General features: G+C 36.8%; 2 protein-coding genes and 1 non-coding gene across 8 annotated transcripts in view; 2 read left to right on the top strand and 1 right to left on the bottom strand.

The window, feature by feature from the left end:
- AP4S1 (adaptor related protein complex 4 subunit sigma 1) overlaps window positions 1-1,893 on the top strand; it is a 114,181-nt gene extending 112,288 nt beyond the window's left edge. Inside the window, exon 6 of the mRNA XM_030931678.1 lies at window positions 1,342-1,893. Within this exon, the coding sequence (XP_030787538.1) occupies window positions 1,342-1,395 (54 nt within the window). The 3' untranslated portion in view covers window positions 1,396-1,893. The remainder of the gene's footprint in view (window positions 1-1,341) is intronic.
- HECTD1 (HECT domain E3 ubiquitin protein ligase 1) overlaps window positions 1-23,425 on the bottom strand; it is a 112,895-nt gene that overhangs the window by 23,458 nt on the left and 66,012 nt on the right. For 3 of the 6 annotated variants that reach the window (XM_030931676.1, XM_010374654.2, XM_010374658.2), the window contains exons 16-27: window positions 22,763-22,897; window positions 22,067-22,213; window positions 19,781-19,875; window positions 17,186-17,291; window positions 13,931-14,065; window positions 12,862-13,001; window positions 12,257-12,580; window positions 10,927-11,093; window positions 10,656-10,832; window positions 6,069-6,905; window positions 5,163-5,384; window positions 541-674 (exon numbers count right to left, since the gene is read on the bottom strand). In XM_030931676.1, the coding sequence (XP_030787536.1) occupies window positions 541-674; window positions 5,163-5,384; window positions 6,069-6,905; window positions 10,656-10,832; window positions 10,927-11,093; window positions 12,257-12,580; window positions 12,862-13,001; window positions 13,931-14,065; window positions 17,186-17,291; window positions 19,781-19,875; window positions 22,067-22,213; window positions 22,763-22,897 (2,619 nt within the window). The remainder of the gene's footprint in view (window positions 1-540; window positions 675-5,162; window positions 5,385-6,068; window positions 6,906-10,655; window positions 10,833-10,926; window positions 11,094-12,256; window positions 12,581-12,861; window positions 13,002-13,930; window positions 14,066-17,185; window positions 17,292-19,780; window positions 19,876-22,066; window positions 22,214-22,762; window positions 22,898-23,425) is intronic. The other 3 variants (XM_010374656.2, XM_010374657.2, XM_010374659.2) reach the window with 3 other exon arrangements.
- LOC115897793 lies at window positions 20,893-20,996 on the top strand. The gene has a single exon (XR_004057588.1). It is a non-coding gene; the product is annotated as a U6 spliceosomal RNA (small nuclear RNA).

Raw genomic sequence — 23,425 nt, 5'->3', positions numbered from 1 at the left:
TGTGTGTGATTCTGTGGCTCAGGCTGGAGTGCAGTGACCCAATTATAGCTCACTGCAGCACAAGTCACTGCACTGGCAAAGTTCATACACTGTGTGTGTGTGCGCGCACGCACAAGCACGTGTGCGTGTATGTGTGAGATTCTGTGACTCAGGCTGGAGTGCAGTGACACAACTACAGCTCACTGCAGCCTGGAACTCCTGGACCCAAGTGATTTTCTCCCTCAGCCTCCCAAGTAGCCAGCACTACAAGTGTCAAAGTGTGGGATGACAGGCATAAGTCCTATACCCAGCCTAATTTCACACACTTTTAAGCCTGTTAAAACATCATGCGACATTCTATAATTTTTCAAATATAACCAATTTATTTTCTTTAAGTGGAGAATCATAAATGCTCAGATTAAAATTGTTTTTCTTAACCACATTTTTTATACTGTTGCCACATTTCCTTGCTTCGAAGTTTGATTGTGACTTAGCTTTTCCTTTCTTCATTTCAACTATTAACAACCTATCTTTGTGAAGACAATGGGGTACTCTCTCTACCATAACCTCCTCGTATTCTTGATCCTCCTGATTGTCATCTTCATTCTCATCATCTTCTTCATCTGGCTCAGGTAAGTCCTCATCATCATCGAGCTCAGCCAACAGAGTACTGGCACGGCAGCTATCAAGGAAATCTTGAAAACAAAATCCACAACCTTATGTCAATACAATTAAGAAAGTGTAACAAAGGAACTTTGCATTTTAAGTTTTTACAAAACGAAAGTTCAAAAGGGACAAGTGTTGCGTTCTGCCACCACATACAAGATAAGTACAGACACAACCATGAAAAAAAAAGGGATAAAGGACAACCATATGCTAAACCTGAATTACAAAATCATAATATAAAAGGATAACCATTTGGACTATTTAAAAAACAACAACCAAAAAATAAACCTTTACACCAGCCTGGGCGACAGTGCGAGACTCCGTCTCAAAACAAAAAACAAAAAAAAAACCCAAAGAAACCCCTATCATCATTCTCTGAATAAGTCACAGGAAGCAGAACATGGTAGAAAAGAGGACACTTTGGAGTTATTCATTCCTCCAACAAATACTATGTGCCAAGCACAGTGTTAGGCACGAGGTATATAAAGTTGCAAACAAAGAAGACACAGTCTGAGTCCCCATGAAGCTCACAGGGAGAGACACTGATCTGGTAGGTTACTCAAAAACAATGACTACTTAAGATAATGCCTATTTACTATGGAATAATGTATGTGGCATCTTTCATGTTATCCATATTATCTAGCACATAAGGAAGTTCAAAATAACTTGAATCACTGTAATCTCCTTCCTTCTTAGACTCTCTTGCCTTCAATGGAGACTGGGTCAAATTACATTGTCCTGCATAAATGAAGATGCTGACAAACTGTTCTTCATAAAAACTGAAAGAGGACTAAACGGATTAAAACAGAACTTTTTACTGGATCTGGAAAAAATAGTCAAATATAATATCAGAACTGCACAAAGGATAAAAAACAAAATACTTTATATTCCTAAAGAACATCCAGAAGACAATTTATAGTTACTCAGAAACTTACACCTACAGACCACTGAACCAATTGGTTTTTAGTCCAATAATTACACAGGACTAAATATTCAGTGCCTTTTACTGGATGGCCAGTAGAAGAAGTCTGCCATTATATTTAATTAGTTTCTAAGGGTACACATTTTTTTTTTGTAATCAACTTTCTCAGGTTGAAAGGTCTGCATTTTTAAAACATTGTAATGCTTTGAAATCAGAATGTATCTTACAAACAATGGCAAGTCAGAATTAAATTGCAACATTTTTAACCTTAGCAATATAAAAAAATTGGTGTGTCTTACAATCAACAGCCTCTTTAATTTGATGAAGTATGTTACCCTTCAACACTTGTAAGGAGCCACCTGCAATTTAGGAGCTGGTATGATGTGGTGATACACAAAATAAATCTATTCCACTCTGATTTATCTTTTAAGGAACATAATCTAACTTCATATATTGAAATTCTATCTCTGATATGTTACAACTGACTGATGTCCATTTTTTCTTTTCATCTTCCCTTTTTTACCAGCATTAAAAAGCTCTGTTATTTCACAGATGTGACCACATCATAGAATGAAATGTCTCTCAAAACACAACATGGTATGGTATTCATGCCTGTGGTAAGAGAAAAACCACAAAACACAATAAAAGTTTGCACGGCATATACAGATGCTATAAACTGATGTTACTTTGATCTTTCACCCCAGCAGTCTTAAAGTGTCTACCAGCTTTAACAATATAAAAAAGAACATCTTGTATCATATGTTCTCACTTATAAGTAGAAGCTAAACCTTGGGTACACATGGACACCAAGATGGGAACAGCAGACACTAGTTGACTCCAAAACGAATCAGGAGTGGACAAGGACTGAAAAACTTCCTATTGGGTACTATGTTCACTATCTGAGTGACAAGATCAATATAAGTCCAAACCTCAGCATCATGCAATATATCCCTGTAACAAACCTGCACACGTATTCCCTGAATCTAAAATAAAAATTACATTAAATTTTTTTTCATCACCTCACAATAGATTTTTTTTTGAGACAGAGTCTCGCACTGTCCCCAGGCTGGAGTGCAATGGCACAATCTTGGTTCACTGCAACCTCTGCCTCCCATGTTCAAGAGATTCTCCTGCCTCTGCCTCCCAAGTAGCTGGGTCTACAGGTGCCCGCCACCATACCCGGCTAGTTTTTATATTTTTAATAGAGACAGGGTTTCACCATATTGGCCAGGCTGGTCTCAAACTCCTGACCGTGTGATCTGCCTGCCTCGGCCTCCCAAAGTGCTGGGATTACAGGCATGAGCCACTGCACACGGCCAACAATAAATTTTTTTAAGGCTGGTCAAACCTAACAACAAAATTTAAAAGTCAATCAATAGTTCTAACTTTTTTTTTTTTTTGGAGACAGAGTCTTGCTCTGTCACCCAGGCTGGAATGCAAACGGCACAATCTTGGCTCAATGCAACCTCTGCCTCCCAGGTTCAAATGATACTGGTGCCTTAGCCTCCTATGCAGTTAGGACTGTAGGCGTGGGCCATCACACCTGGCTAATTTTTTGTACTTTAGTAAAGAGGGTTTCGCCATGTTGCCCAGACTGGCCTCACACTCCTGACCTCAGGCAATATGCCCACTTCAGCCTCTCAAAGAGCTAGGATTACAGGCGTAAGCCACAGCGCCCGGCCAGTTTACTCTTTCCTCCCCACGATCATCTTTAACTTCCCATGACCAAGAACTAATGCTTGAAGTTAACATAATAACAAATGAGTAGAGAGGGGCACTGGGCCACCATGAGAAATAATAAATCAGAAAACAGCTTATGCAATCAATTTATAACACTTTGGTGTAATAATCATCATTTTGCTACACAGTTTTTTAATAGGAAAAGCAGAAACAGAAATATAATGACTTTCTTAAAACTATGGAACATCATATCAAATTCTTGCTATGAATTAGGAGAGGCTATATTCTCACAAAAATGAAGGAAACATTAAAAAGGGGGTATACACAAAATAGCACTTTAAAAATGTATCTTCACATAAACTTTGTCTTTAAAATTACTCCTAATTTTTTTTAAAAGAAAAACAGGCAATATGATCAAGGATATATGGTAAAGGGTATTCCAAAACAATAGGGATGGAGTGCAATGTTTTGGAAAGCAATTCAGTAATTATTATTTTAGGCATTTATCCTAAGAAAATATACTAAAATACAGTACAAGAAAGTTCATTCATAATGATGTTTATGGTAACGAAAAAGTTATAACTTAAATATAAAAAATTGATAATTTATTAAATGATCACACAGTGAAATATTTGGCAATCATTTCAAATGTTACAGAAACCCATCCAACATATGTGAAAATGTTTTCACAATGTATTGAGTGAAAACAGCTGGCCGAAAAGGATATAATCCTTTTTTGTTAAAAAAACAAAATCATATATCAAATGATGTACATCAAATGATTAACAGTGATTGCCTCTGGTAGGTGGGGACTAGACAATTTTAATTTTCTTCTAGTTTCTATTCAGAGCATTATTTTTCTAATAAGATAAAATAAGAGAAATAGAAACACAGATTTTATCTTAACTGAATCAAATACATCCTTTTGATTACAACATGGAAGCCATAAGGCTATTACTGAACTTTCTGAATAAAATTTAATTTGCAAGAATCATGCGTTACCTAAGGAATTATTTCCAAAAGTCTTTGATAACAGCATACAAGGAATATCATTTTACAAACCTTATGAATCTATTACACTTCTTCTCTCAGTAATAAGAGTGTCAAATCACTTTATGGTTCTTCCATTAAAACTTCTTTTGTGACAAAAGGCAAAAAAAAAAAAATGACACATAAAGTCCCTAGATCTACTTCATGTATAATCAGATAACTGCAATTTTTTTAAAAATATTTTTTCAGAGACAGGGTCTAGCCTTGTCACTGAGGTTGGAGTACAGTGGCATGATCACAGCTCAGTGTGGTCCTGAACTTCAGAGCTCAAGTAATCCTCACACCTGGCTAATTTTGGGGGTGTAGGGATGGTAAAGATGGGGGGTCTATGTTGCCCAGACTGGTCTTGAGTTCCTGAGCCTCAAGTGATCCTCCCACCTTGGTGTCCCAAAGTGCTGGGATTATAGGCGCGAGCCACCACATCTGACCAGATAATTTTTTTTTTTTTTTTGAGACGGAGTCTTGCTCTGTCGCCCAGGCTGGAGTGCAGTGGCATGATCTCGGCTCACTGCAACCCCCACCTCCCGGGTTCAAGCGATTCTCCTGCCTCAGCCTCCCGAGTAGCTGGGATTACAGGCAACCACCACCACGCCCAGCTATTTTTTTTTGTATTTTTAGTAGAGACAGGGTTTCACCACGTTGGCCAGGCTGGTTTCGAACTCTTGACCTCAAGTCATCCACCTGCCTCGACCTCCCAAAGTGCTGGGATTACAGGCGTGAGCTACTGCACCTGGCCCAAAGATTCCATATTTGTAAGAAGAGAGAATAATTCTCTTTAAACAAAAGTTTAAAATATCAGGAGAAAACATAATAAAAGTATCATTATTTAAGTATCTAAATACTTCAATTTTAAATTATAACTTACCATATAAGGAATATTCTGCTTCCTGACCTGTGTCACTCTCACTGGAAGTTGATGTGAGGCTGGTGGTTAAAGTATTACTTAATGATTGACCAACTGATAAAACTGTTGTTGCTGTAGCTACATTGCTGCTGCTAGTAACACTGGACGTTGACATAGTCACTGTTGATGTAGTACCAGGTGTGGTCAAATTAGGGAAACTCTGAGCACCCATAAGAGGAGAAGCTAAAGACAAAAATGAAGCAAATCAGTACAAATAGGTGAGAGTGTAGAAACCTTAGAAAAACCAAGTTTTATATTTTTTAAAGAGTGAGGTCATAAAACACACTAATAATAAAATGGTTACTGAAAAGCAACAACTTTGGGAACCCAACTGAAATCCAACTAAAAATTCTTTTTATAGCACTATTATATTTTTAAATATTATGCCTAACTTTTTTAAAGAAATGAAACAAGCAATGAAATAATTCCCAATGTATTTTCCAAGGGAATTATTTTGACCTGTTAGCAGCTTAAATTGGAATTTAACTTTCAGAAGCTAAGATCAATGTAGAGTCTAAATAAAAGCTATACTTACATGATGCTTTGGTTTCACTGCACTATGATAACATTTAATAGTCATCTATTTCCTCATGCAACTTTCCTTAATGATGTATCATAAAGGAGTGCAAATCAGAAGTATTGTTTTATCCTTCTAGAATAAGAGGTTCTTTATCACACCTAATCTGAATTCTGAAAATATGATGATTCTAGAGAACTTAACTTCATATTCCTGAAGTGCTAAATTTGATGTAGCTTTATCTAATATGGTTAATGACCTAGTTAAAAACTGCAGCCAGAACAAGAGACCCTACTTTGCATCCCTCCAAGTGGAAAAAGCATTGGTTCCAGAAGGAAAAGCTCACTTACTTGCTGTGCTCATCACATTCCTCCCCAAAGTATTAGTGTTGTTATCACTGCTGCTTCGGCTTAGATTCATGTTGTTCGTGGCATTAGTCCGTGCTATGTTTGCCACTCTCCTTACAAAACTCTCCAAGCTAGATGTTTCTCTTGAGGACAGGTTAGGTACACTTGCACTAGAGCTCATAGGGGCCCCAGCAGCCAACAAAGAACTCACTGACAGTCTGTTACTTGCTGAAGAGCTAAGAGGTCGTTGTGAAGCTGCTTCTTTATTAGTTAATTCAGATACTGAACTAACATCAGGAGAACTAACACTGACAATTCCCATGGATATTGCACTAGACTCCCCAGGAGTACGAACAGAACTATCGGGGCCTAACTTCCTTTCAGCATTTTCACTTCCCGTCTCCGCTGTTAAGGTGCTGGTGCTTGCACTGGAAGACGACCCTACTTCTGTTTGAGGGACGTTTTCAGCAGATGAAAGAACAACAATTGGTTCATGGACATCAGCTCCTGAAACTATACTGTGTTCCATTACAATTTCTGATCTCCGTTCCGTTTTGGTCGAACCCAAGCTGATGTCGCTGCTACTGGCCACGCTACACACAGAACTGCTGCTTCCTTTTCTACTTGAGGAGCCTGCAGCAGCAGATGTCTTGTCTGGACAGTTGTTTTTCACCAAGCTGCTCCATGATTGCGTTGTGCCTGAAACAGTGGATGAAACAGGTTTGGGTGATGCCACTGTATCAGGGTCGTACCCTGGTGCAAGCTTGAGGTCAAATTTTCCTTCTGCGCCCATACGGTAAGAGTTTGAGCCACCAGCATCCCAGGTGACATCAATCCAGCCTGGAAAGGGACAGGAGTTTGTGAGACCCAGCAGAAAGCAGATAGGAGCGTGTCAGACAGTAGCTCCACAATATGGGATCAGCTTTTCATCAGTGCTGTCCTTTTCTGAATTTCTAGTCAATCAAGGTCGGCCAACTAAAATATATGTAAATTTTTGGACTCAATTATTTGACTATATGACTAGTTATCTGAAAGTCTATAATATTTAACTCTCATGATAAAAATATTTTAAGGACAGGAAATATGTACTGTATACAAGGTTTCCAGGAAATGTTTAAAATTCTTCCTTTTATTTCCCTTATTTCTGAACTATTCAGTTTATGACATTTAAAAGCAATGTAAAGGTCATGTTTAAATCTACTGGGTTATTTTTCATTTTTAAAATTATTTGATTTTTAGAGATGAGGTCTTGCGTTGCCCATGCTCATCTTGAACTCCTGGGCTTAAATGATCCTCCCACCTCAGCCTCTTGAGTAGCTGGGATTACAGATGTGAGCCACTGCACCTGGCTTGGTTACTTCTTAAATGGAAGAACTGTTCAAGAAATTTTAAAAGATTGATATACATGGTAAAATACTGCCACTTCAGCAAGTAAACACAATCTAGGTAAAGTTTTTAAATTGCTAAGTATAATTATGCGTAGTCAAATTTTCTGTCTAGAAAAACGTGCTAGCTTACCATTAATTTCTTACCATTAATTTGGGCTAACCTCTCAAAATATTCATATATTACCACAGAAATTTTAGGTCACTAGCTCAAATAAAATACTAAAGTTAGCATTTCGGTTGTGTTCTCAAAGTTCAGTGGTTCTTTGGTTCTCTTATGTTAAATAATTAAGTTCAATAAATTTGAATAAGCACAGAAAATTCTAAAAAATAATTTAAAGAGCACACTGAGCTCTTTTATTAGAAACTATCTGCTAAAGCTACTAACATGTACAGAACTAATGAGCATAATGATATTCAATTTATATATTTACTTGTAGTTGAAAAATAATATTGTTTTTTAAAAAAGGTAATGAACCTCCAAAAGCAAAAAAAAAAAATTGTCTATTAAAAGAAAATTAATATAAATTTTACAATCTTATTTTAGTGTTATAAGCTAACTATTTCAGGGAAAAACATAAGACACAAAAAACATTTTTTTAAAACTATAACAAGCCTTTATAAAGTTCTTACCCATACATAAAAGGGGCCCAAGCTCACATACACACCCATCCACACACCCAGATGCCCACCCACACATACACCAAGTTCATATGTTTATGCTGGCACTCAGAGGGAAATAATATTGAATTACCTGTGGGGATTATCTGCATATGTGTTCTTTGAAAGGAAAAGTGACTGCCCCAAATCTACATAAGTAGCTTAGATGAGATTTTTCAATTGCCTCTATTTTTTTCTGTATGCTGAAATAATCTCTGGAGAACCAACATTTAACTATCTCTTCTGCTACACAGAAATGTGTGAGAAAAGAAGAAGGTTCAAAAACATAGCCCAATCTCAAATAAAAGTAACTTTTGTATTGTATTAACTGGCCCAAAAAACATACTCTCTCAACTCCTTCTATGCCCAAAAGACAGACAAAAAAAATATACAGTCAGTAACGACTAGCCATCATTAGAAGTGGTTGGCTTAAGAATTTGAAAGCTAAGAACCCTCTCTGACATAGAGACTTAAAGGCATAACTTGATGGGAACAGCCATGTTGATTAGCCAAAACTAAATTTCTACATTTGTCAGATCAGTGAAAACAGGCCTTTCTTGAATGCTAAAACCCTGAAATTTCTAGGCTACATGATTTTTGTTTTTCCCATCTGTGGCAGATAAAACAAAACAAAACAGAAAAACACTCAAAATATTCAGATTTACATGTGAGCACTCTCTCATAAGGAGGTGCCATACCTCACAGTTCGAAAGTATTTTATAGATCAGTAACATTATACTGAAATGTAATTGCAACTTACTATGCAGCAAAAATGAATCGAGAAGAAAAATAACCTACAGTATCTATTTACCTTTGTATAGGCAATTGCTTAAGTTACTCTGCTTTTAACATTTGTACTTCAATAAAATGCTTATGTATGTATAGGAATGTCACAGTGAAAGATGCTGCTAGTCCAGGCACAAAGTATTAAAATTATTTTGTGAAGATTGGTGGTTGTATTAAAACTGTTGTGCCATTGTATCTTGGGGGAAAAAAAAATATATTCTACTTTCCCTATGCAATTGCTTCAGTTGACTCCATCCCGAGAAAAAAGAACTGCATTCACACGTCTCTAACTATCCTCTTCTTCTCAAGTCACATACATCAAGGCCAAAACAATTACAGAAAATAGAATAACAGCTTTTTAATAAGTATCATCAAGATGCCCAAAAACAAGAAAATTTGAAATTTCTGAGTTGAATGGTACTACTGATGTCTCAATTATTACTGGTATTTATGAATTTTAGGTCACTGTAAACCTGTATGATTAAAATGATTTGCAATTAGGGCCTGATACTACATAAAAACATTTGGCAGTAAAATAATTCAAGAAATAGAATCTTAAAAGCAATATAATCAAAGGGTTTATTTGAATAAATAAATGTCTTTATCACGTAACACATGAAATTAAATGTCAGTCATTCTCCTAAGTACTGTCACATTTATTCTAGCTCTTTAAATATGTGGTGTAAGTTGCCGGGGGTGGTGGCTCACGCCTGTAATCCCAACACTTTGGGAGGCCAAGGCGGGTGGATCACCTGAGGTCAGGAGATCGAGACCAGCCTGACAAACAGGGAGAAACCCCATCTCTACTAAAAATACAAAATTAGCCAGGCATGGTGGCGCATGCTTGTAATCCTAGCTAGTTGGGAGACTGAGGCAAGAGAATCGCTTGAACCCGGGAGGCAGAGGTTGCAGTGAGCCAATATCACACCATTGCACTCCAGGGAATAAAAGCAAGACTCTGTCTCAAAAAAAAAAAAAAAAAAATGTGGTATAAGTTGAGAATATAAACATTTTACTTTTTTTAATGCTAAAAACTGATACAAAATTGATGAAAACAAACCCACTGATGCTTAGGCAAATTATCTGCTAACGAATCAACCTTATAGTTTGAAGAAAACAATTTGCCACTATAATTGCTTTGAAGTCAACAGCAATAAGTAGATGACTTTCCTAAACTTTGCAGAATCAAAGAAACTCGATTCACATAGATTGCTATGTGAATATTGTTTACAAAACACGATAAACTCTTCCCAAAAAAGCAGGTAGGCTGAGAAACATTTTGAAATAGTAATAATCTACTAACAGATAAAGAGACGATGCGTCTTGTTCCATGCTTTATTAAAAAACAGTGAAGTAAAAATGCTAATCCTTTTTCTTCTACATGATTTATGACACCATAAAAATTATTGCGTGATTCCTGTGACACTAACAAGATAAAGGAAAGCATAAGAAATTAAAATAAAACTCACAGTAAGCTTGAAAATAAACTAGAGGGAAAAAAACCAGAAGTGTGTCTTGAAGATACTCAACTTACACTAGCCTTGATCACTTCCAAAATACTACCAGTAAGTTTCTAGTCAAAACCCAAGAACTTAAAATTTTCCCTTATTTTCTTTACATTTTTTCCATTTACAATGTGATATCAACAGTTCTTCTAAACAGTGCTCATACATTTATGCAATTTATAAATTATCTTGAAAGACAAAAGAAAAAACTTAACTACCCATTTTCTACACAAATGTGCTGAGCACCTACTCACCATTGTGCAGTTCTCCTGTGACAGTGCCTTCTCCCTGTGGGCTGCCATCCTGATCTCGCCATTTCCAATCCAAGCCTCTGATAACACGAGCTCCTGGAACCATGTATTTCAGAACCTGGGAGCGTACTAGACGTCTCTGCCGTCTAAGATTAGCTTCTGCTTCTTTAGCTGCTTTCCCTGTCAGGTAGAAATTGGAGAAATAAAAACCAAATCACTTTTTACAAAAGTAATTGTTTCAGTAAGTTAGAAAAGTCTCCTATCATCTCTTTACCTAGCTGATCTTCACATACTCCATTTACAGTGCCATAAAGTTCAAATCCAGATAGTGAGAGGTAGTGTGTCTGTCCACTGGCATTTTTCCCCATCTGTTTAATTCTCACATGTCTCCACCCTTGTTTCTCATCTTTTGGTGGATCAAGAGGCCAAGTTGCAGTTGACCTGTTAATATGTTAGAGAAAAAATTATGTAATATTTTAAAACAGATGAAAAAGAAATTCAAGATGGGGAAGATTTTTTATATAACAGAGACCTGTAGAAAAAATACACTAACTTTCATATTTACTCAACAGTTCATTACAAGAATCAAGAAATCAAGGGGAAAAAAGTAGTCAAGAAAACAAGTTAAAAATGAAACGTTTAAATGTACACTATTGATTTGACTCATAACATTAATGATTTATGATTAATATAATTCAAAGATAAAAGACAAAACGATGGGTGCAATGGTGTGCCCCTGTTGTCTCAGCTACTTGGGTGGCTGAGGTGAGGGGAATCACTTGAGCCCAGGAGTTAGAAAGCAGCCAACATAATAAGACCCCATTCTCTTCACACACACACACACACACAAAAAGAAAAAAAAAGTTTACAAAGAGTAGGAGAAATCCTCTTATGATGGAAAAAAGGACTTAAAATCATTTTTTGCAAAGTTTTAAATAACGTATTAATATTTTGTCTTTAAAGCATGAAAAATGTTCAGAAGCTCCTCTCATACCACATCAAATGCCAAAAGCAATTTAAGTACATAATCTCCTTGACATGTGCCAAAATGTATAAATAAAATATAGTATAACTAATATTTTAGAAGTTACTGACTTGTCTTTTAAAAACTAATTCAATACATAGAATTTAAGGATAGATAAAAATAAAAACATTTTAAGTCAGCCTTAATTCTACAACCAGCGATAGCCACTGCTAATATTTTGAACATTCCCAAGTATTATGTGATTATATGGAGAGTTGATGGAAAGCTTATTTCACTTGTGTCCATTAGTGCGCTGTGTGTGTATGCGTGTGTGTGTGTGTGTGTGCATGTATACATAGCTATATACCAATTTTAAAAATATTCATAGCTTCTCAGCCTTTTGGCTAAGATCCAGTGTAAAACACTCAGCTCAGCTTTCTACTATTTAACCTAAACCTTTTGACTAAAGTTTTAGTAAAGTGTTTCAAACTTTTAATGCCTGAAGTATCAAGTGATTTGTTTTTAGAAGGAAAATTTTGCTTCAATATTTCACAAAGAAGAGAGCTCTAGAGTATAAAATTATAAAAATAAACAAAGCTCTTTAGTGAGTTTTCCAATTTGCAAAGACTCCTCAACTAACCCTGGTTCATTGAGACTGCAGTCATCAACATGGGTATACAAAGAAGTCCAGTTCTGTCCATCTTTGGATACCTGGAAAACCCAATTTCTCAGTGCAGACCTTCCATAACCACGAGCATGACGAAGTGTATATGCTGATGGTATCACCCAGAGACCCAGATCTATGGCAAACCAGGCATTCTTATCATCATTGCTATGACAATTTAAAGCTGAATTATCACGACTTAGTATGTCTTCTAAGCGGCCATAAGGTAGATTTCTTCCTTCTGATGACGTTACTACTACAAGTCCATAGGCAGCTGGATTTACCCATTCATAAGCAGTTCTATACAAAAATAAAGAAAAATTAGCAAATAACAATGTTAAGATAATTGCATTTGCACAAGGTTTTAAATATAAAAGTATATTAAGTACAATTCTAGAATTAGCAATTTAGACTTTTTTTTCCTCACAAAAAGTAATTTGGATAATCTTAACTTCTACCTACAAGTCAAACTTCCTTAAACCACAGAATATTCAGAGTGTTAACAATGTTATTCTACTTCCTAGAATTCTTTTACCAAGTGAATATGGTCACTCCAGCTTAAAGTAGAATGAGTGACTTACTTTGCATTTGTTCCAATCCAGTAAATGATTCCATTTTCATCAAAATCATGCTGGTGCCGAAATATAAAATTTTGTCCTTCTCTTAATTTTCGAACAAAAACAAATGAAGATCGGTCAAAATCATACCACTGTTTTGCTACCTAAACCAAAGAAAATATGAAAGACAGTCACCTTAATAATGCTGTTTTCAAGTATGTTACCTACTTTTTTCCTATCTCTTTAATGTGAATTGTTTTCTTTTATTATCACAAATGCTCATTTAGGCTGGGCGCAGTGGCTCACACCTATAATACCAGCACTTTGGGAGGCTGAGGCGGGTGGATCATGAGATCAAGAGATGGAGACCATCCTGGACAAAATGGTGAAACCCCGTCTCTACTAAAAACACAAAAAGTAGCCAAGCATGGTGGCAGGCGCCTGTAGTCCCAGCTACTCGGGAGGCTGAGGCAGGAGAATCACTTGAACCTGGGAGGCGGAGGTTGCAGTGAGCAAGATTGTGCCACTGCACTCCAGCATGGCAACAGAGTGAGACTCTGTCTCAAAACAAAACAACAACAACAAAAAAAAACAAACAAAAAAAACAAATGCTCATTTAAAAATATGCAAAAAATATAAAGAAAAATAAAAAGTCCCACAACCAAAGCACCTCGCTATTAATAATCACAGAGTATTTCTTTAGTTTATTATTCCAATGGATAGGATAAAACAAATTCTTGATCATACTGTACAAAAACATTTTTCCGTTATCATTAGTCTTTATACATTTTTATGGCTATATGATATTCAAACTAACAGAAATAATTATACACATTTGTCAATTAAATTTAAATTTTTAATATGAATTATCTATTTAACATTAATTCATTGATTTGAATTAAGGTTTTTGTTTAGTATTTCAATATTACAAAATTATAATAAACATCTTCATGTAGAAATCAGTTCTAAAATGGAATTACTGGGCCAAAGTGTATTACCGTAACTCTGGATATATACTTCCCAAATTACTGTTCTAAAAGGCTAAATCACAGCTCAGAATGCTTATTTCACCATGCCCTTGCCAGAAACTCACCATTTTCAAAAGGTACTGTTCCAGAGATTCAACTGTAGCCAAAGGTTCCATCTTCAACATTCTGCCAGTCCTGTCAATCAATGCAGTTTCACCAGGTGCACGTTCCAACCGAAATCGTAATCTCCTTGTAAGTATCTACACAAAAACAATTAAAATACTTTGGAAAACGTCTTGGTTTTTGTCTCAGAGTTGTAAAAATTGATACACCCTAAAACAACTGCGATGTATGGAGAATAAACATAATGGAACTATGAACAAATGTCTGTTTTCTATTAAAGATTCTTTTTTTTTTTTTTTTTTGAGATGGAGTCTCGCTCCTGTTGCCCAGGCTAGAGTGCAGTGGATTGATCTTGGCTTACTGCAAACTCTGCCTCCCGGTTTCAAGCGATTCTCCTACCTCAGCCACCCAAGTAGCTGGGATTACAGGCGCATGCCACCACCCTGGCTAATTTTTGCATTTTTAGTAGAGACAGGTTTCACTATGTTGGCCAGGTTGGTCTCAAACTCCTGACCTCAGGTGATCCGCCCACTCCGGCCTCCCAAACTGCTGGGTTTACAGGCGTGAGACACCATGCCTAGCCTATTTAACATTCTTTAGGCCAGGCATGGTGGTTCAGACCTGTAATCCTAGCACTTTGGGAGTCTGAGGCAAGAGGGTCAATTGCTTGTGCCTAGGAGTTCAAGACCAGCCTGGGCAACACAGTGAGACCTCATCTCTACATATTAAAACAAACAAACCAAAAATTAGCCGGGCATGCATGCCTGTAGTTCCAAGTATTGGGAAGGCTAAGGTGGGAGGATCAACTGAGCCTGGGACATAGAGGGTGCAGCGAGCCAAGATCATGACACTGCACTCCAAAAAACAACACAACAGGAAAAGATTCTTTTATAAAAGGGCCACTGAGTAAGCTACAGTGGCTATCAAGAAAAAGACAAAGTTAACTTCCTAGAATTTCTAAACAACTTCAAATACACAACAGTTTAAACAAACTTATAAAACTTTTTAACCAAAGTGACTTATAACTCACAATTTTCCAGGTAAGTTTTTGAAAAGTAGCTAATTGGCTTACTCCGCTAGAATATATTCTACAGGATAAGTATCCCTAATCTAAAAATCTGGAATCTTGAGAAGCTCCGAAATCTGAAACTTTCTGAGCACTGACATGACGCTCAAAGGAATGTTCACTGGAGCATTTCAGATTTTGGACTAGGAATGCTGAATCAGTAAGTATAATACAAATATTACAAAATCCAAAACACTTCTCGTTCCAAGCATTTTGGATAAGGAATACTCAACCTGTATGATCAAAGGCTAATAAACTTTAAGAGATGCAAAACAGTTTTTAATCCAATACATTTTAGTAAGCAACAAGCACAGGACTAGCAATTTTAGGTAGTTTCATTTCTGTATAAATCTTAACTAATTCCTATAAAAACAATTAAAGATTTATATGTGCATTTTGGAAGTTGTAGACAGCAAAATTACCAGAGAGCACATTCTGGCCTTCCTCTCTTTGGATCTTGCACAATCTCCTACAGTGAAAATTGCGTACTAAAAGGCATCGGTGCACTGTCTTTGAGACTTATCTCCAACTCATCCACTTACCAGAAACAAAGCTTAAAAACGATGGACCAAACAGTCCCCCTTACTCCTGTTATTCTGTCTGAAACAAAACACAAAGTAGCCCTCTACATCTTTTACACATAGAATATCAGGTGCAACTACTGCACTGTAAAACTCCCTAGATAAGCACTCCAGTTTGGGAGTCTACTGGCACTGATAACAGTGCTGGGTTCTCACAGGTTATGGCAAGTTTTGTTAGCTTTGCATTGCTTTGGCATATATAGATCCTCAGTCACTCATTAAAGGCTATTATTTAAAAGAAACTATTCCATGCAGTAGAATGCAGAACAAAATTCAAAGCAGAAGGCCTTGCTAGGAAACCCTTAAGAAACCCACAAAAAAAAGTGATAAAAGTTCTGGGCTAGGATATTAGTAAAACGTATTGTTTGTTTGCCTCTAGATCCCAGCTACTAAAGAAAAGAATAATTGAATGAATGAGAATGTAAATAGGAAGTTACATATTATATACAGATATATATATATGGGGAGGAGGAGGAAAAGAAAAGAAACAGGCTATGAAACCATGTGGTTGACAGGACTAGTGAAGACTTGGGCAATCTGACTCTAACCACTGACATCAAGAAAGACCCGAAAAAAATTGTGCTTAAAATATCTTGACGTTTTTTTCTTATGTTTACAATATAGAGCCGGGCGCGGTGGCTCAAGCCTGTAATCCCAGCACTTTGGGAGGCCGAGACGGGCAGATCACGAGGTCAGGAGATCAAGACCATCCTGGCTAACATGGTGAAACCCCGTCTCTACTAAAAATACAAAAAACTAGCCGGGCGAGGTGGCAGGCGCCTGTAGTCCCAGCTACTCAGGAGGCTGAGGCAGGAGAATGGCGTGAACGCGGGAGGCGGAGCTTGCAGTGAGCTGAGATCCGGCCACTGCACTCCAGCCTGGGCAACAGAGCGAGACTCCGTCTCAAAAAAAAAAAAAAAAAACAATATAGAGATAAGGAAGGGACTTGCCGTGGTCTGAATGTCTGTGTCCCCACAAAATTCATGTGTTAAAACTTAATCCCCAGTGCAGTGATGTTGGACGGCAGAACTTTTGGGAGGACTCTGTCCTCATGAATGGGATTAGTGTCCTTTTAAAAGAGGCCTGAGAGATCTTGTTCATCCCTTCTACCACGTGAGGACATAGCTAGAAGGTTCCATCTAAGAGGAATAGGCCCTCACCAGATACCAAATCTGCTGGCATCTTGATCTTGGACTTCCCTGCTGCCAGAATTGTGAGTAATTAATTTCTGTTTATTAAGTTCGTAGGAATTTTGTTACAGCAGCCCAAATGGACTAAGACAGAACTGACTCATAATTGTAGAATAAGAGGAACCCTTTTCCCAGCTTTTTCCACTGATATAATATCTTTTGCCACTTATGATCTACGAAATATAATTCTTTTAACAAATATTAATGAATAAATGCATCATTTTCCAGTGATTTGATCAAACAAAACAGACTTCAAGTCATTAAGATCAATCGAATGGCATATAAGCTAAAATCTTTAAAGATTAAGTGAATCATTTTTATTTTAATCCAACGTGAAAGAAAATAATTTCTTTAAAGGAAAGTGTCACACTGTTCCTAGATGCATTCAGCAATACTAGCTACTACATTTTTTATGGTTACCTGGAGGTTATATGTGGATCCTGGTGCATCATACAAATGGAGAGGTAGGCGTTCAATAGATTCTAGTACAGCTATTAACTTTCGAATTAATGCAACTGCTGGTCGACTGTGAAGAAATAATTAAGAGCTTTTGTGTAACTATATGTAAATGTTCATGCAGAAAATATAGTAATCAACTTCACTATATACCCCTACTTTTTCATGACTACAAAGTTTAGTTTTTGTATTAGATTACGTCTGAGTAGAGATACTCTTACAACTCAATTTCCTTCACTTAAGAATAAAACGTTTCATTTTTTGAATAAAAACTTAATTATATTTAAAGCAGATGTATATTTTTAAAGTTTAAATAATTTTATTTGATATTTGATAAATAAAAAAGAATATAAAGCAACAAAGTTTTGAAAAAATATTTGATGGCAAGGATATTACAACATATCCTTTCTCACTGTTAGACTGTAAATTGCGATGACACTTCCAGAAAACAATGTGAAAATTTGAATCAAGAACTTTTAAAAATCGTCTTGCAGAGCTGGGCAAGGTGGTATATGCTGGAGTCCCAGCTACAAGGAAAACTGAGAAAAGAGAATCACTTGGCAGGGCGCGGTGGCTCAAGCCTGTAATCCCAGCACTTTGGGAGGCCGAGACGGGCGGAGCACGAGGTCAGGAGATCGAGACCATCCTGGCTAACACGGTGAAACCCCGTCTCTACTAAAAAATACAAAAAAAAAAAAAACCTAGCCGGACAAGGTGGCGGGTGCCTGTAGTCCCAGCTACACGGCAGGCTGAGGCAGGAGAATGGCATGAACCCGGGAGGCGGAGCTTGCAGTGAGCTGAGATCCGGCCACTGCAATCCAGCCTGGGCGACAGAGCGAGACTCCGTCTCAAAAAAAAAAAAACAAAAAAAAAGAGAGAATCACTTGAGCCCAGGAGTTTGAGGCTGTAATGTAAAATTATGGCACCTGTAAATAGCCAGTGGACTCCAGCCTCAGCAACACAGCAAGACTCCATCTCTTAAAAAAAAAAAAAAAAAAAAACTATAACCTTTAACACAGTATTACCACTTACGGAATTTACGTAAAAAGATGCTTCTGAGACTAGTATATTTGAGAATTAGTAATAGTTTTCAAGGAGCTAAAATGCTTAACATAGTAATACTTCAATACATTATTATACATCCATAAAGATATAATATGCATTCATTAAAAATGAAATTTGAAATTAACACAATTATCTGAATTGTATAACTTATTTTTTTTTTTTTTTTTTTTTTTTTAGGTGGAGTCTCGCTCTGTCGCCCAGACTGGAGTGCAGTGGCGCAATCTCGGCTCACTGCAAGCTCTGCCTCCCGGGTTCATGCCATTCTCCTGCCTCAGCCTCCCGAGTAGCTGGGACTACAGGCGCCCGCCACCTCGCCCGGCTAGTTTTTTGTATTTTTAGTAGAGATGGGGTTTCACCATGTTAGCCAGGATGGTCTCGATCTCCTGACCTCGTGATCCGCCCGTCTCGGCCTCCCAAAGTGCTGGGATTACAGGCTTGAGCCACCGCGCCCGGCCTGTATAACTTATTTTAAAAGTGCAATCCCATTCAAATGTACACAGAATAATATAATGAACCTTCATCAACCCAGCTTTAGCAATTAGCTACTAATGGCCAATCTCCATCCAGTTCTCTCCTTTTTTTTTTGAGACAGAGTCTTACTCTGTCACCTAGGCTGGAGTGCAGTGATGCAATCTCAGCTCACTGCAACCTCTGCCTCCAGGGTTCAAGGGATTCTCCTACCTTAGCCTCCCAAGTAGCTGGGATTAAAGATGCTCACCACCAGGTCCAGCTAACTTTTTATTTTTAGTAGAGATGGTTTTTTACCATGTTGGCCAAGCTGGTCTCAAACTCCTGACCTCAAGTGATCCACCCACCTCAGCCTCCCACAGTCCTGGAATTACGGGTGTAAGCCACCGTGCCTGGCCTCTCCTTCTTACATATTTTGAAAAAATACTAAAGAGCTTATCATTTCATCCAGAGATAGTCTTTGTACATAAATCTAACAAAAAAATTATTTTTTAAAAAAAGTAGTATTACACGTTAAAAAAGAGAAATTATTACTTAATTTATCAAACATTTCATCAGTGTTCAAATTTTCAACTATCTTGAACAGGCATGTAATTTAAACTAAGTGATCAGGCCAGGAACGGTGGTTCATGCCTGTAATCCCAACACTTTGGGCAGCCAAGACAGGAGAAATGCTTGAGTCCAGGAGGCTGAGGCTGCAGTAAGCTAAGATGACATCACTGCACTCCAGCCTGGTCAACAGAGCGAAACCTTGTCTGAATTTACAAAATAATAATTATCATGAATAAGTAAACTAAGTGATCAGCTGCATTCATACCAGACATGTAATTTCAATGTTTCTTTTTATTCCATTAGATTAAAAAAAACTTCAAAAATTTTCCTATTATACACGTATAATATGTTACTTTCTTGTTAAATAAGAGTTTCTTTTGTGTGTGTAAATGTTATACTAGACTTATTTTAAAGGAAGCATACCAACTGTGTAAACATTACAAACATCAAATTCAAAGAAATTTGGGGTTTTACCTTTCATCATCTTCATTTTCACTAAAGGCAGTTTTAAAAACATTTATTCTTTCTACCAGTTGACTACAATCTTGTTTCATATCCAAATCCATGCTCTAAAGAAAACAAAAAGTATAAAGTCTCAGAAAAAATAATTTAAGGATCTTACTGAAATTTACCAAAAACTAAGAGACGAATGTTAACATATTGTTATACAATGATCACTACAATCTGAATAAAATCATTAATCATTTCATCTTTCAGTTAAAATTATTTTTACTATATGACTAGTAAGCCATGGCTAACATACAAAATTTTTTCCTTCTTCAATGTTATAATGTACTCAGCAATTATGCTGCAAAATCAGTGTTTCCCCAAGTATACAAGATGGTTTCAGATTACATTAATATAGGAATGAACATTTTCCATTTTAACAGTACTATTTACTTTAATAAGTATTAGGAAAAAACTGGTACATCAAAACTATTTCATAGATTACCAAGTGATATAATGTCATATATCACTGTAATAAATGGGAATAAATGCAAATAGTAAAGTTTATGAAGGGACTATGGGACTCATTGAAGTTCAAGTGCAGTTTTTTTTTTTTGTTTTTTTTTTTTTTGGAAGACAGAGTCTCGCTCTGTCACCCAGGCTGGAGTACAGTCGTGCTATCTCGGCTCACTGCAACCTTACCTCCCAGGTTCAAGCAATTCTCCTGCCTCAGAATTACAGAAGAGTAGATGGGCATGCCAACATGCCTGGCTAAATTTTTTTGTATTTTTAATAGAAATAGGGTTTCACCATGTTGGCCAGGCTGGTCTTGCACTCCTGACCTCAAGTGTTCTGCCCACCACGGCCTCCCAGAGTACTAGGATTACAGGCATGAGCCACCGTGCCCAGCCTAAAGTAAGTATTAAAAGTGCATCAGCACATACAATGATTAAGATCAAGAAATCAACTCTGGCCAGACGCAGTGGCTCACACCTGTAATCCCAGCACGTTGGGAGGCCAAGGCAGGCAGATAGCTTGAGCCCAGCCTGGGCAACATGGTGAACACGCAGATGCACATGCACAGGCAAGTGCACACACACACAGGCACACACACTAAAAAGAATTAAAACTGAGTAGTTGCGTTTCAGCAAGCAGCACATATACCAAAACTGAAATGATACAGAGATTAGTATCGCCCCTGCACAAGGATGACACACAAATTCGTGAAGCATTCCATATTTTTTAAAATATAAATAAGTAATTAAATAGAACTAAGTAGAACTGAAACGAAAATAATTCTTTCATTAAAATAAAGGAAAAAAGAGCCATGTGTAGTGGCTCACTTCTGTAATCCCAGCACTTGGGAGGCAAAGGCAGGCGGGTCACTTGAGGTCAGGAGTGCGAAATCAGCCTGGCCAACATGACAAAACCTCGTCTCTACTAAAAATACAAAAGTTAGCTGGGCAAGGTGGCAGGCACCTATAATCCCAGCTACTCAGGAGGCTAAGGCAGGAGAATCACTTGAGCCCAGGAGGCAGAGGCTGCAGTGAGTCAGGACTGCACCACTGCACTTCAGCCTGGGCGACAAAGCGAGACTCTGTCTCAAAAATAAGTAAATATATAAACAAAGGAAAAAAGTTTTACCACAATAAAGAGGCATTCTTAAATAAAAAAAAAATAAGGTTATTAGCAAATATTTATCAAATTTTCACATAAACTTCCTACACTGTCTTTTTTTTTTTTTTTTTCCTTTTAACTCATCTGTATTTGTTACAACTTTAAGCAGAATGTGACTCGAGCACTACATTTCCATCCACAAGACTGGGTCTGAGTTATTTTTGAACAGCTTTATGATATGCTTAGGTAGGCTTATAACTTTGCTCCTCCAAACAATACTTTTCTTTGGAAAACAGGCCCTGTGGAGAGTTCCTTCCATCATAAACTTCCTAAACTTTCACTGTTCATACATTATGTATATAACTTGGGTACTTAAGGTCTACAGACATATTCTATTTTATATAACTTACGTAAAAATCAGAGCAGTGAATAATAAATCTTAGGCTGAATTGTTTTTAGTCAACAAAACCTTTAGCAAATTGTAACTGGGAACTTAGAAATCAAAATAAACCATTATTTAATTCATTTGGCTCAAACTAATGATAAAACTTAAAGGTTGAAGAAATTAGAAATATTAACATCATTCAGCTTTTAAATATTTCTTGACAAAACAAACTAAAAACCACTCTACCAAAGGAGTAACTACAAATAATTTCTAAAACTATATTTTTGTTCTTTACTACTTGATAAACTTACATTGTTTAACACAGTAAGAAGTGCCTGTACCAAGCCACTGCTACACATTTCATATGGTGAAATTGTGTTTTCATCCTTCAAAAGTACAATTAGGTTTTCTAAAGCTGTCTTCATTAAATCTCTCCAAGTGTTCTCACTCTCAATACACTAAAATAAAAAAAAAATTCATGAAGACAATCAAAAACATAAACATAGCTCTTAAAATAACTTATCAGAATACCAATTATCATGACAATAACTTAGATATTAAGCAAAATTAAAAGTTAAAATGATTAACACAAATTATGTCTACCAGAGGTCAGCAAACATTTTTGTAAAGGGCCCAGTGCAAATATTTTAGGCTTTGCAGGCCATATAGTCTACGTCACAACTATTCAACCATGCCCTTGTAGCATCAAAGTAGTTGTAGACAATATGTAAATGAATAAGCATGGCTACACGTGATAAATTATATGGATACTGAAATCTGATTTTCATGTGTCTTGAAATTCTCCTTCTGGTTTGTTTTCAATCATTTAAAAGTATAAAAACCATTCTTACCTCATACAGCCATATGCAAATGGGGAGCAGGCCAGATTTGGCTCCTGGGCCATAATTTGCTGACCCCCTACTCAATACCCACGACATAAAGGAGAGAGGGGAAAGACATCAAACTAAAACTCACTACACATCATTAAAATCTAGAGGTTGACATACTTGTCTGTTTGTATGAAGCTCCCAAGATGACTCTAACTGAGTTGCTATGTTTCTGAGTGTTACCACTACTCCACGAGGCATGCTTTCAACAGCTTTAAAGTGGTCATCGTATAAATCTCGAGCCATAGTTCGTACCTACCAAAATAAACATAACAAATGTGAATTTTTACTATAATTAATAATTTTACCAAATCTTCACTTTTATAGACACTCATATTTACTTATTTCACCATGAAAAAATAGGTATGTACTGTCATTTGGGCAAATGAGCTCTTGAAGTTACAGTTATTTAAGAAAACAACCTATGTTCTGGGTCTGATGAAATTTAGTACATGATATTATTCACAAATCATATGCTTAAGTAATGTAAATTTAGGATTCACCTAATGCCATTTTAATCCCAAACAAACCAGCATAACTCTAATGCAATAGAAAAAACCTATGCTGTAAACTACTTAATAATACTTTCTGTTCTATTTTGGTATGCCCTTCAGAATTAAAAGATGGCAATCATGGATATCAGACGACTTTGAAGAAACTATCTCTTTATAAAAAGTATTAATAATTAATACTGGTATGGTGGCTCATGCTTGTAATCCTAGCACTTTGGGAGGCGGAGGCAGGCAGATCACTTGAGGTCAGTCAGGAGTTCAAGACCAGCCG

The sequence above is a fragment of the Rhinopithecus roxellana genome, chromosome 5 (assembly GCF_007565055.1).
Source record: "Rhinopithecus roxellana isolate Shanxi Qingling chromosome 5, ASM756505v1, whole genome shotgun sequence".
Taxonomy (NCBI): Eukaryota; Metazoa; Chordata; class Mammalia; order Primates; family Cercopithecidae; genus Rhinopithecus; species Rhinopithecus roxellana.
Note: the sequence above shows the minus strand (reverse complement) of the source record. Positions and strands in the feature narration are given on the sequence as shown.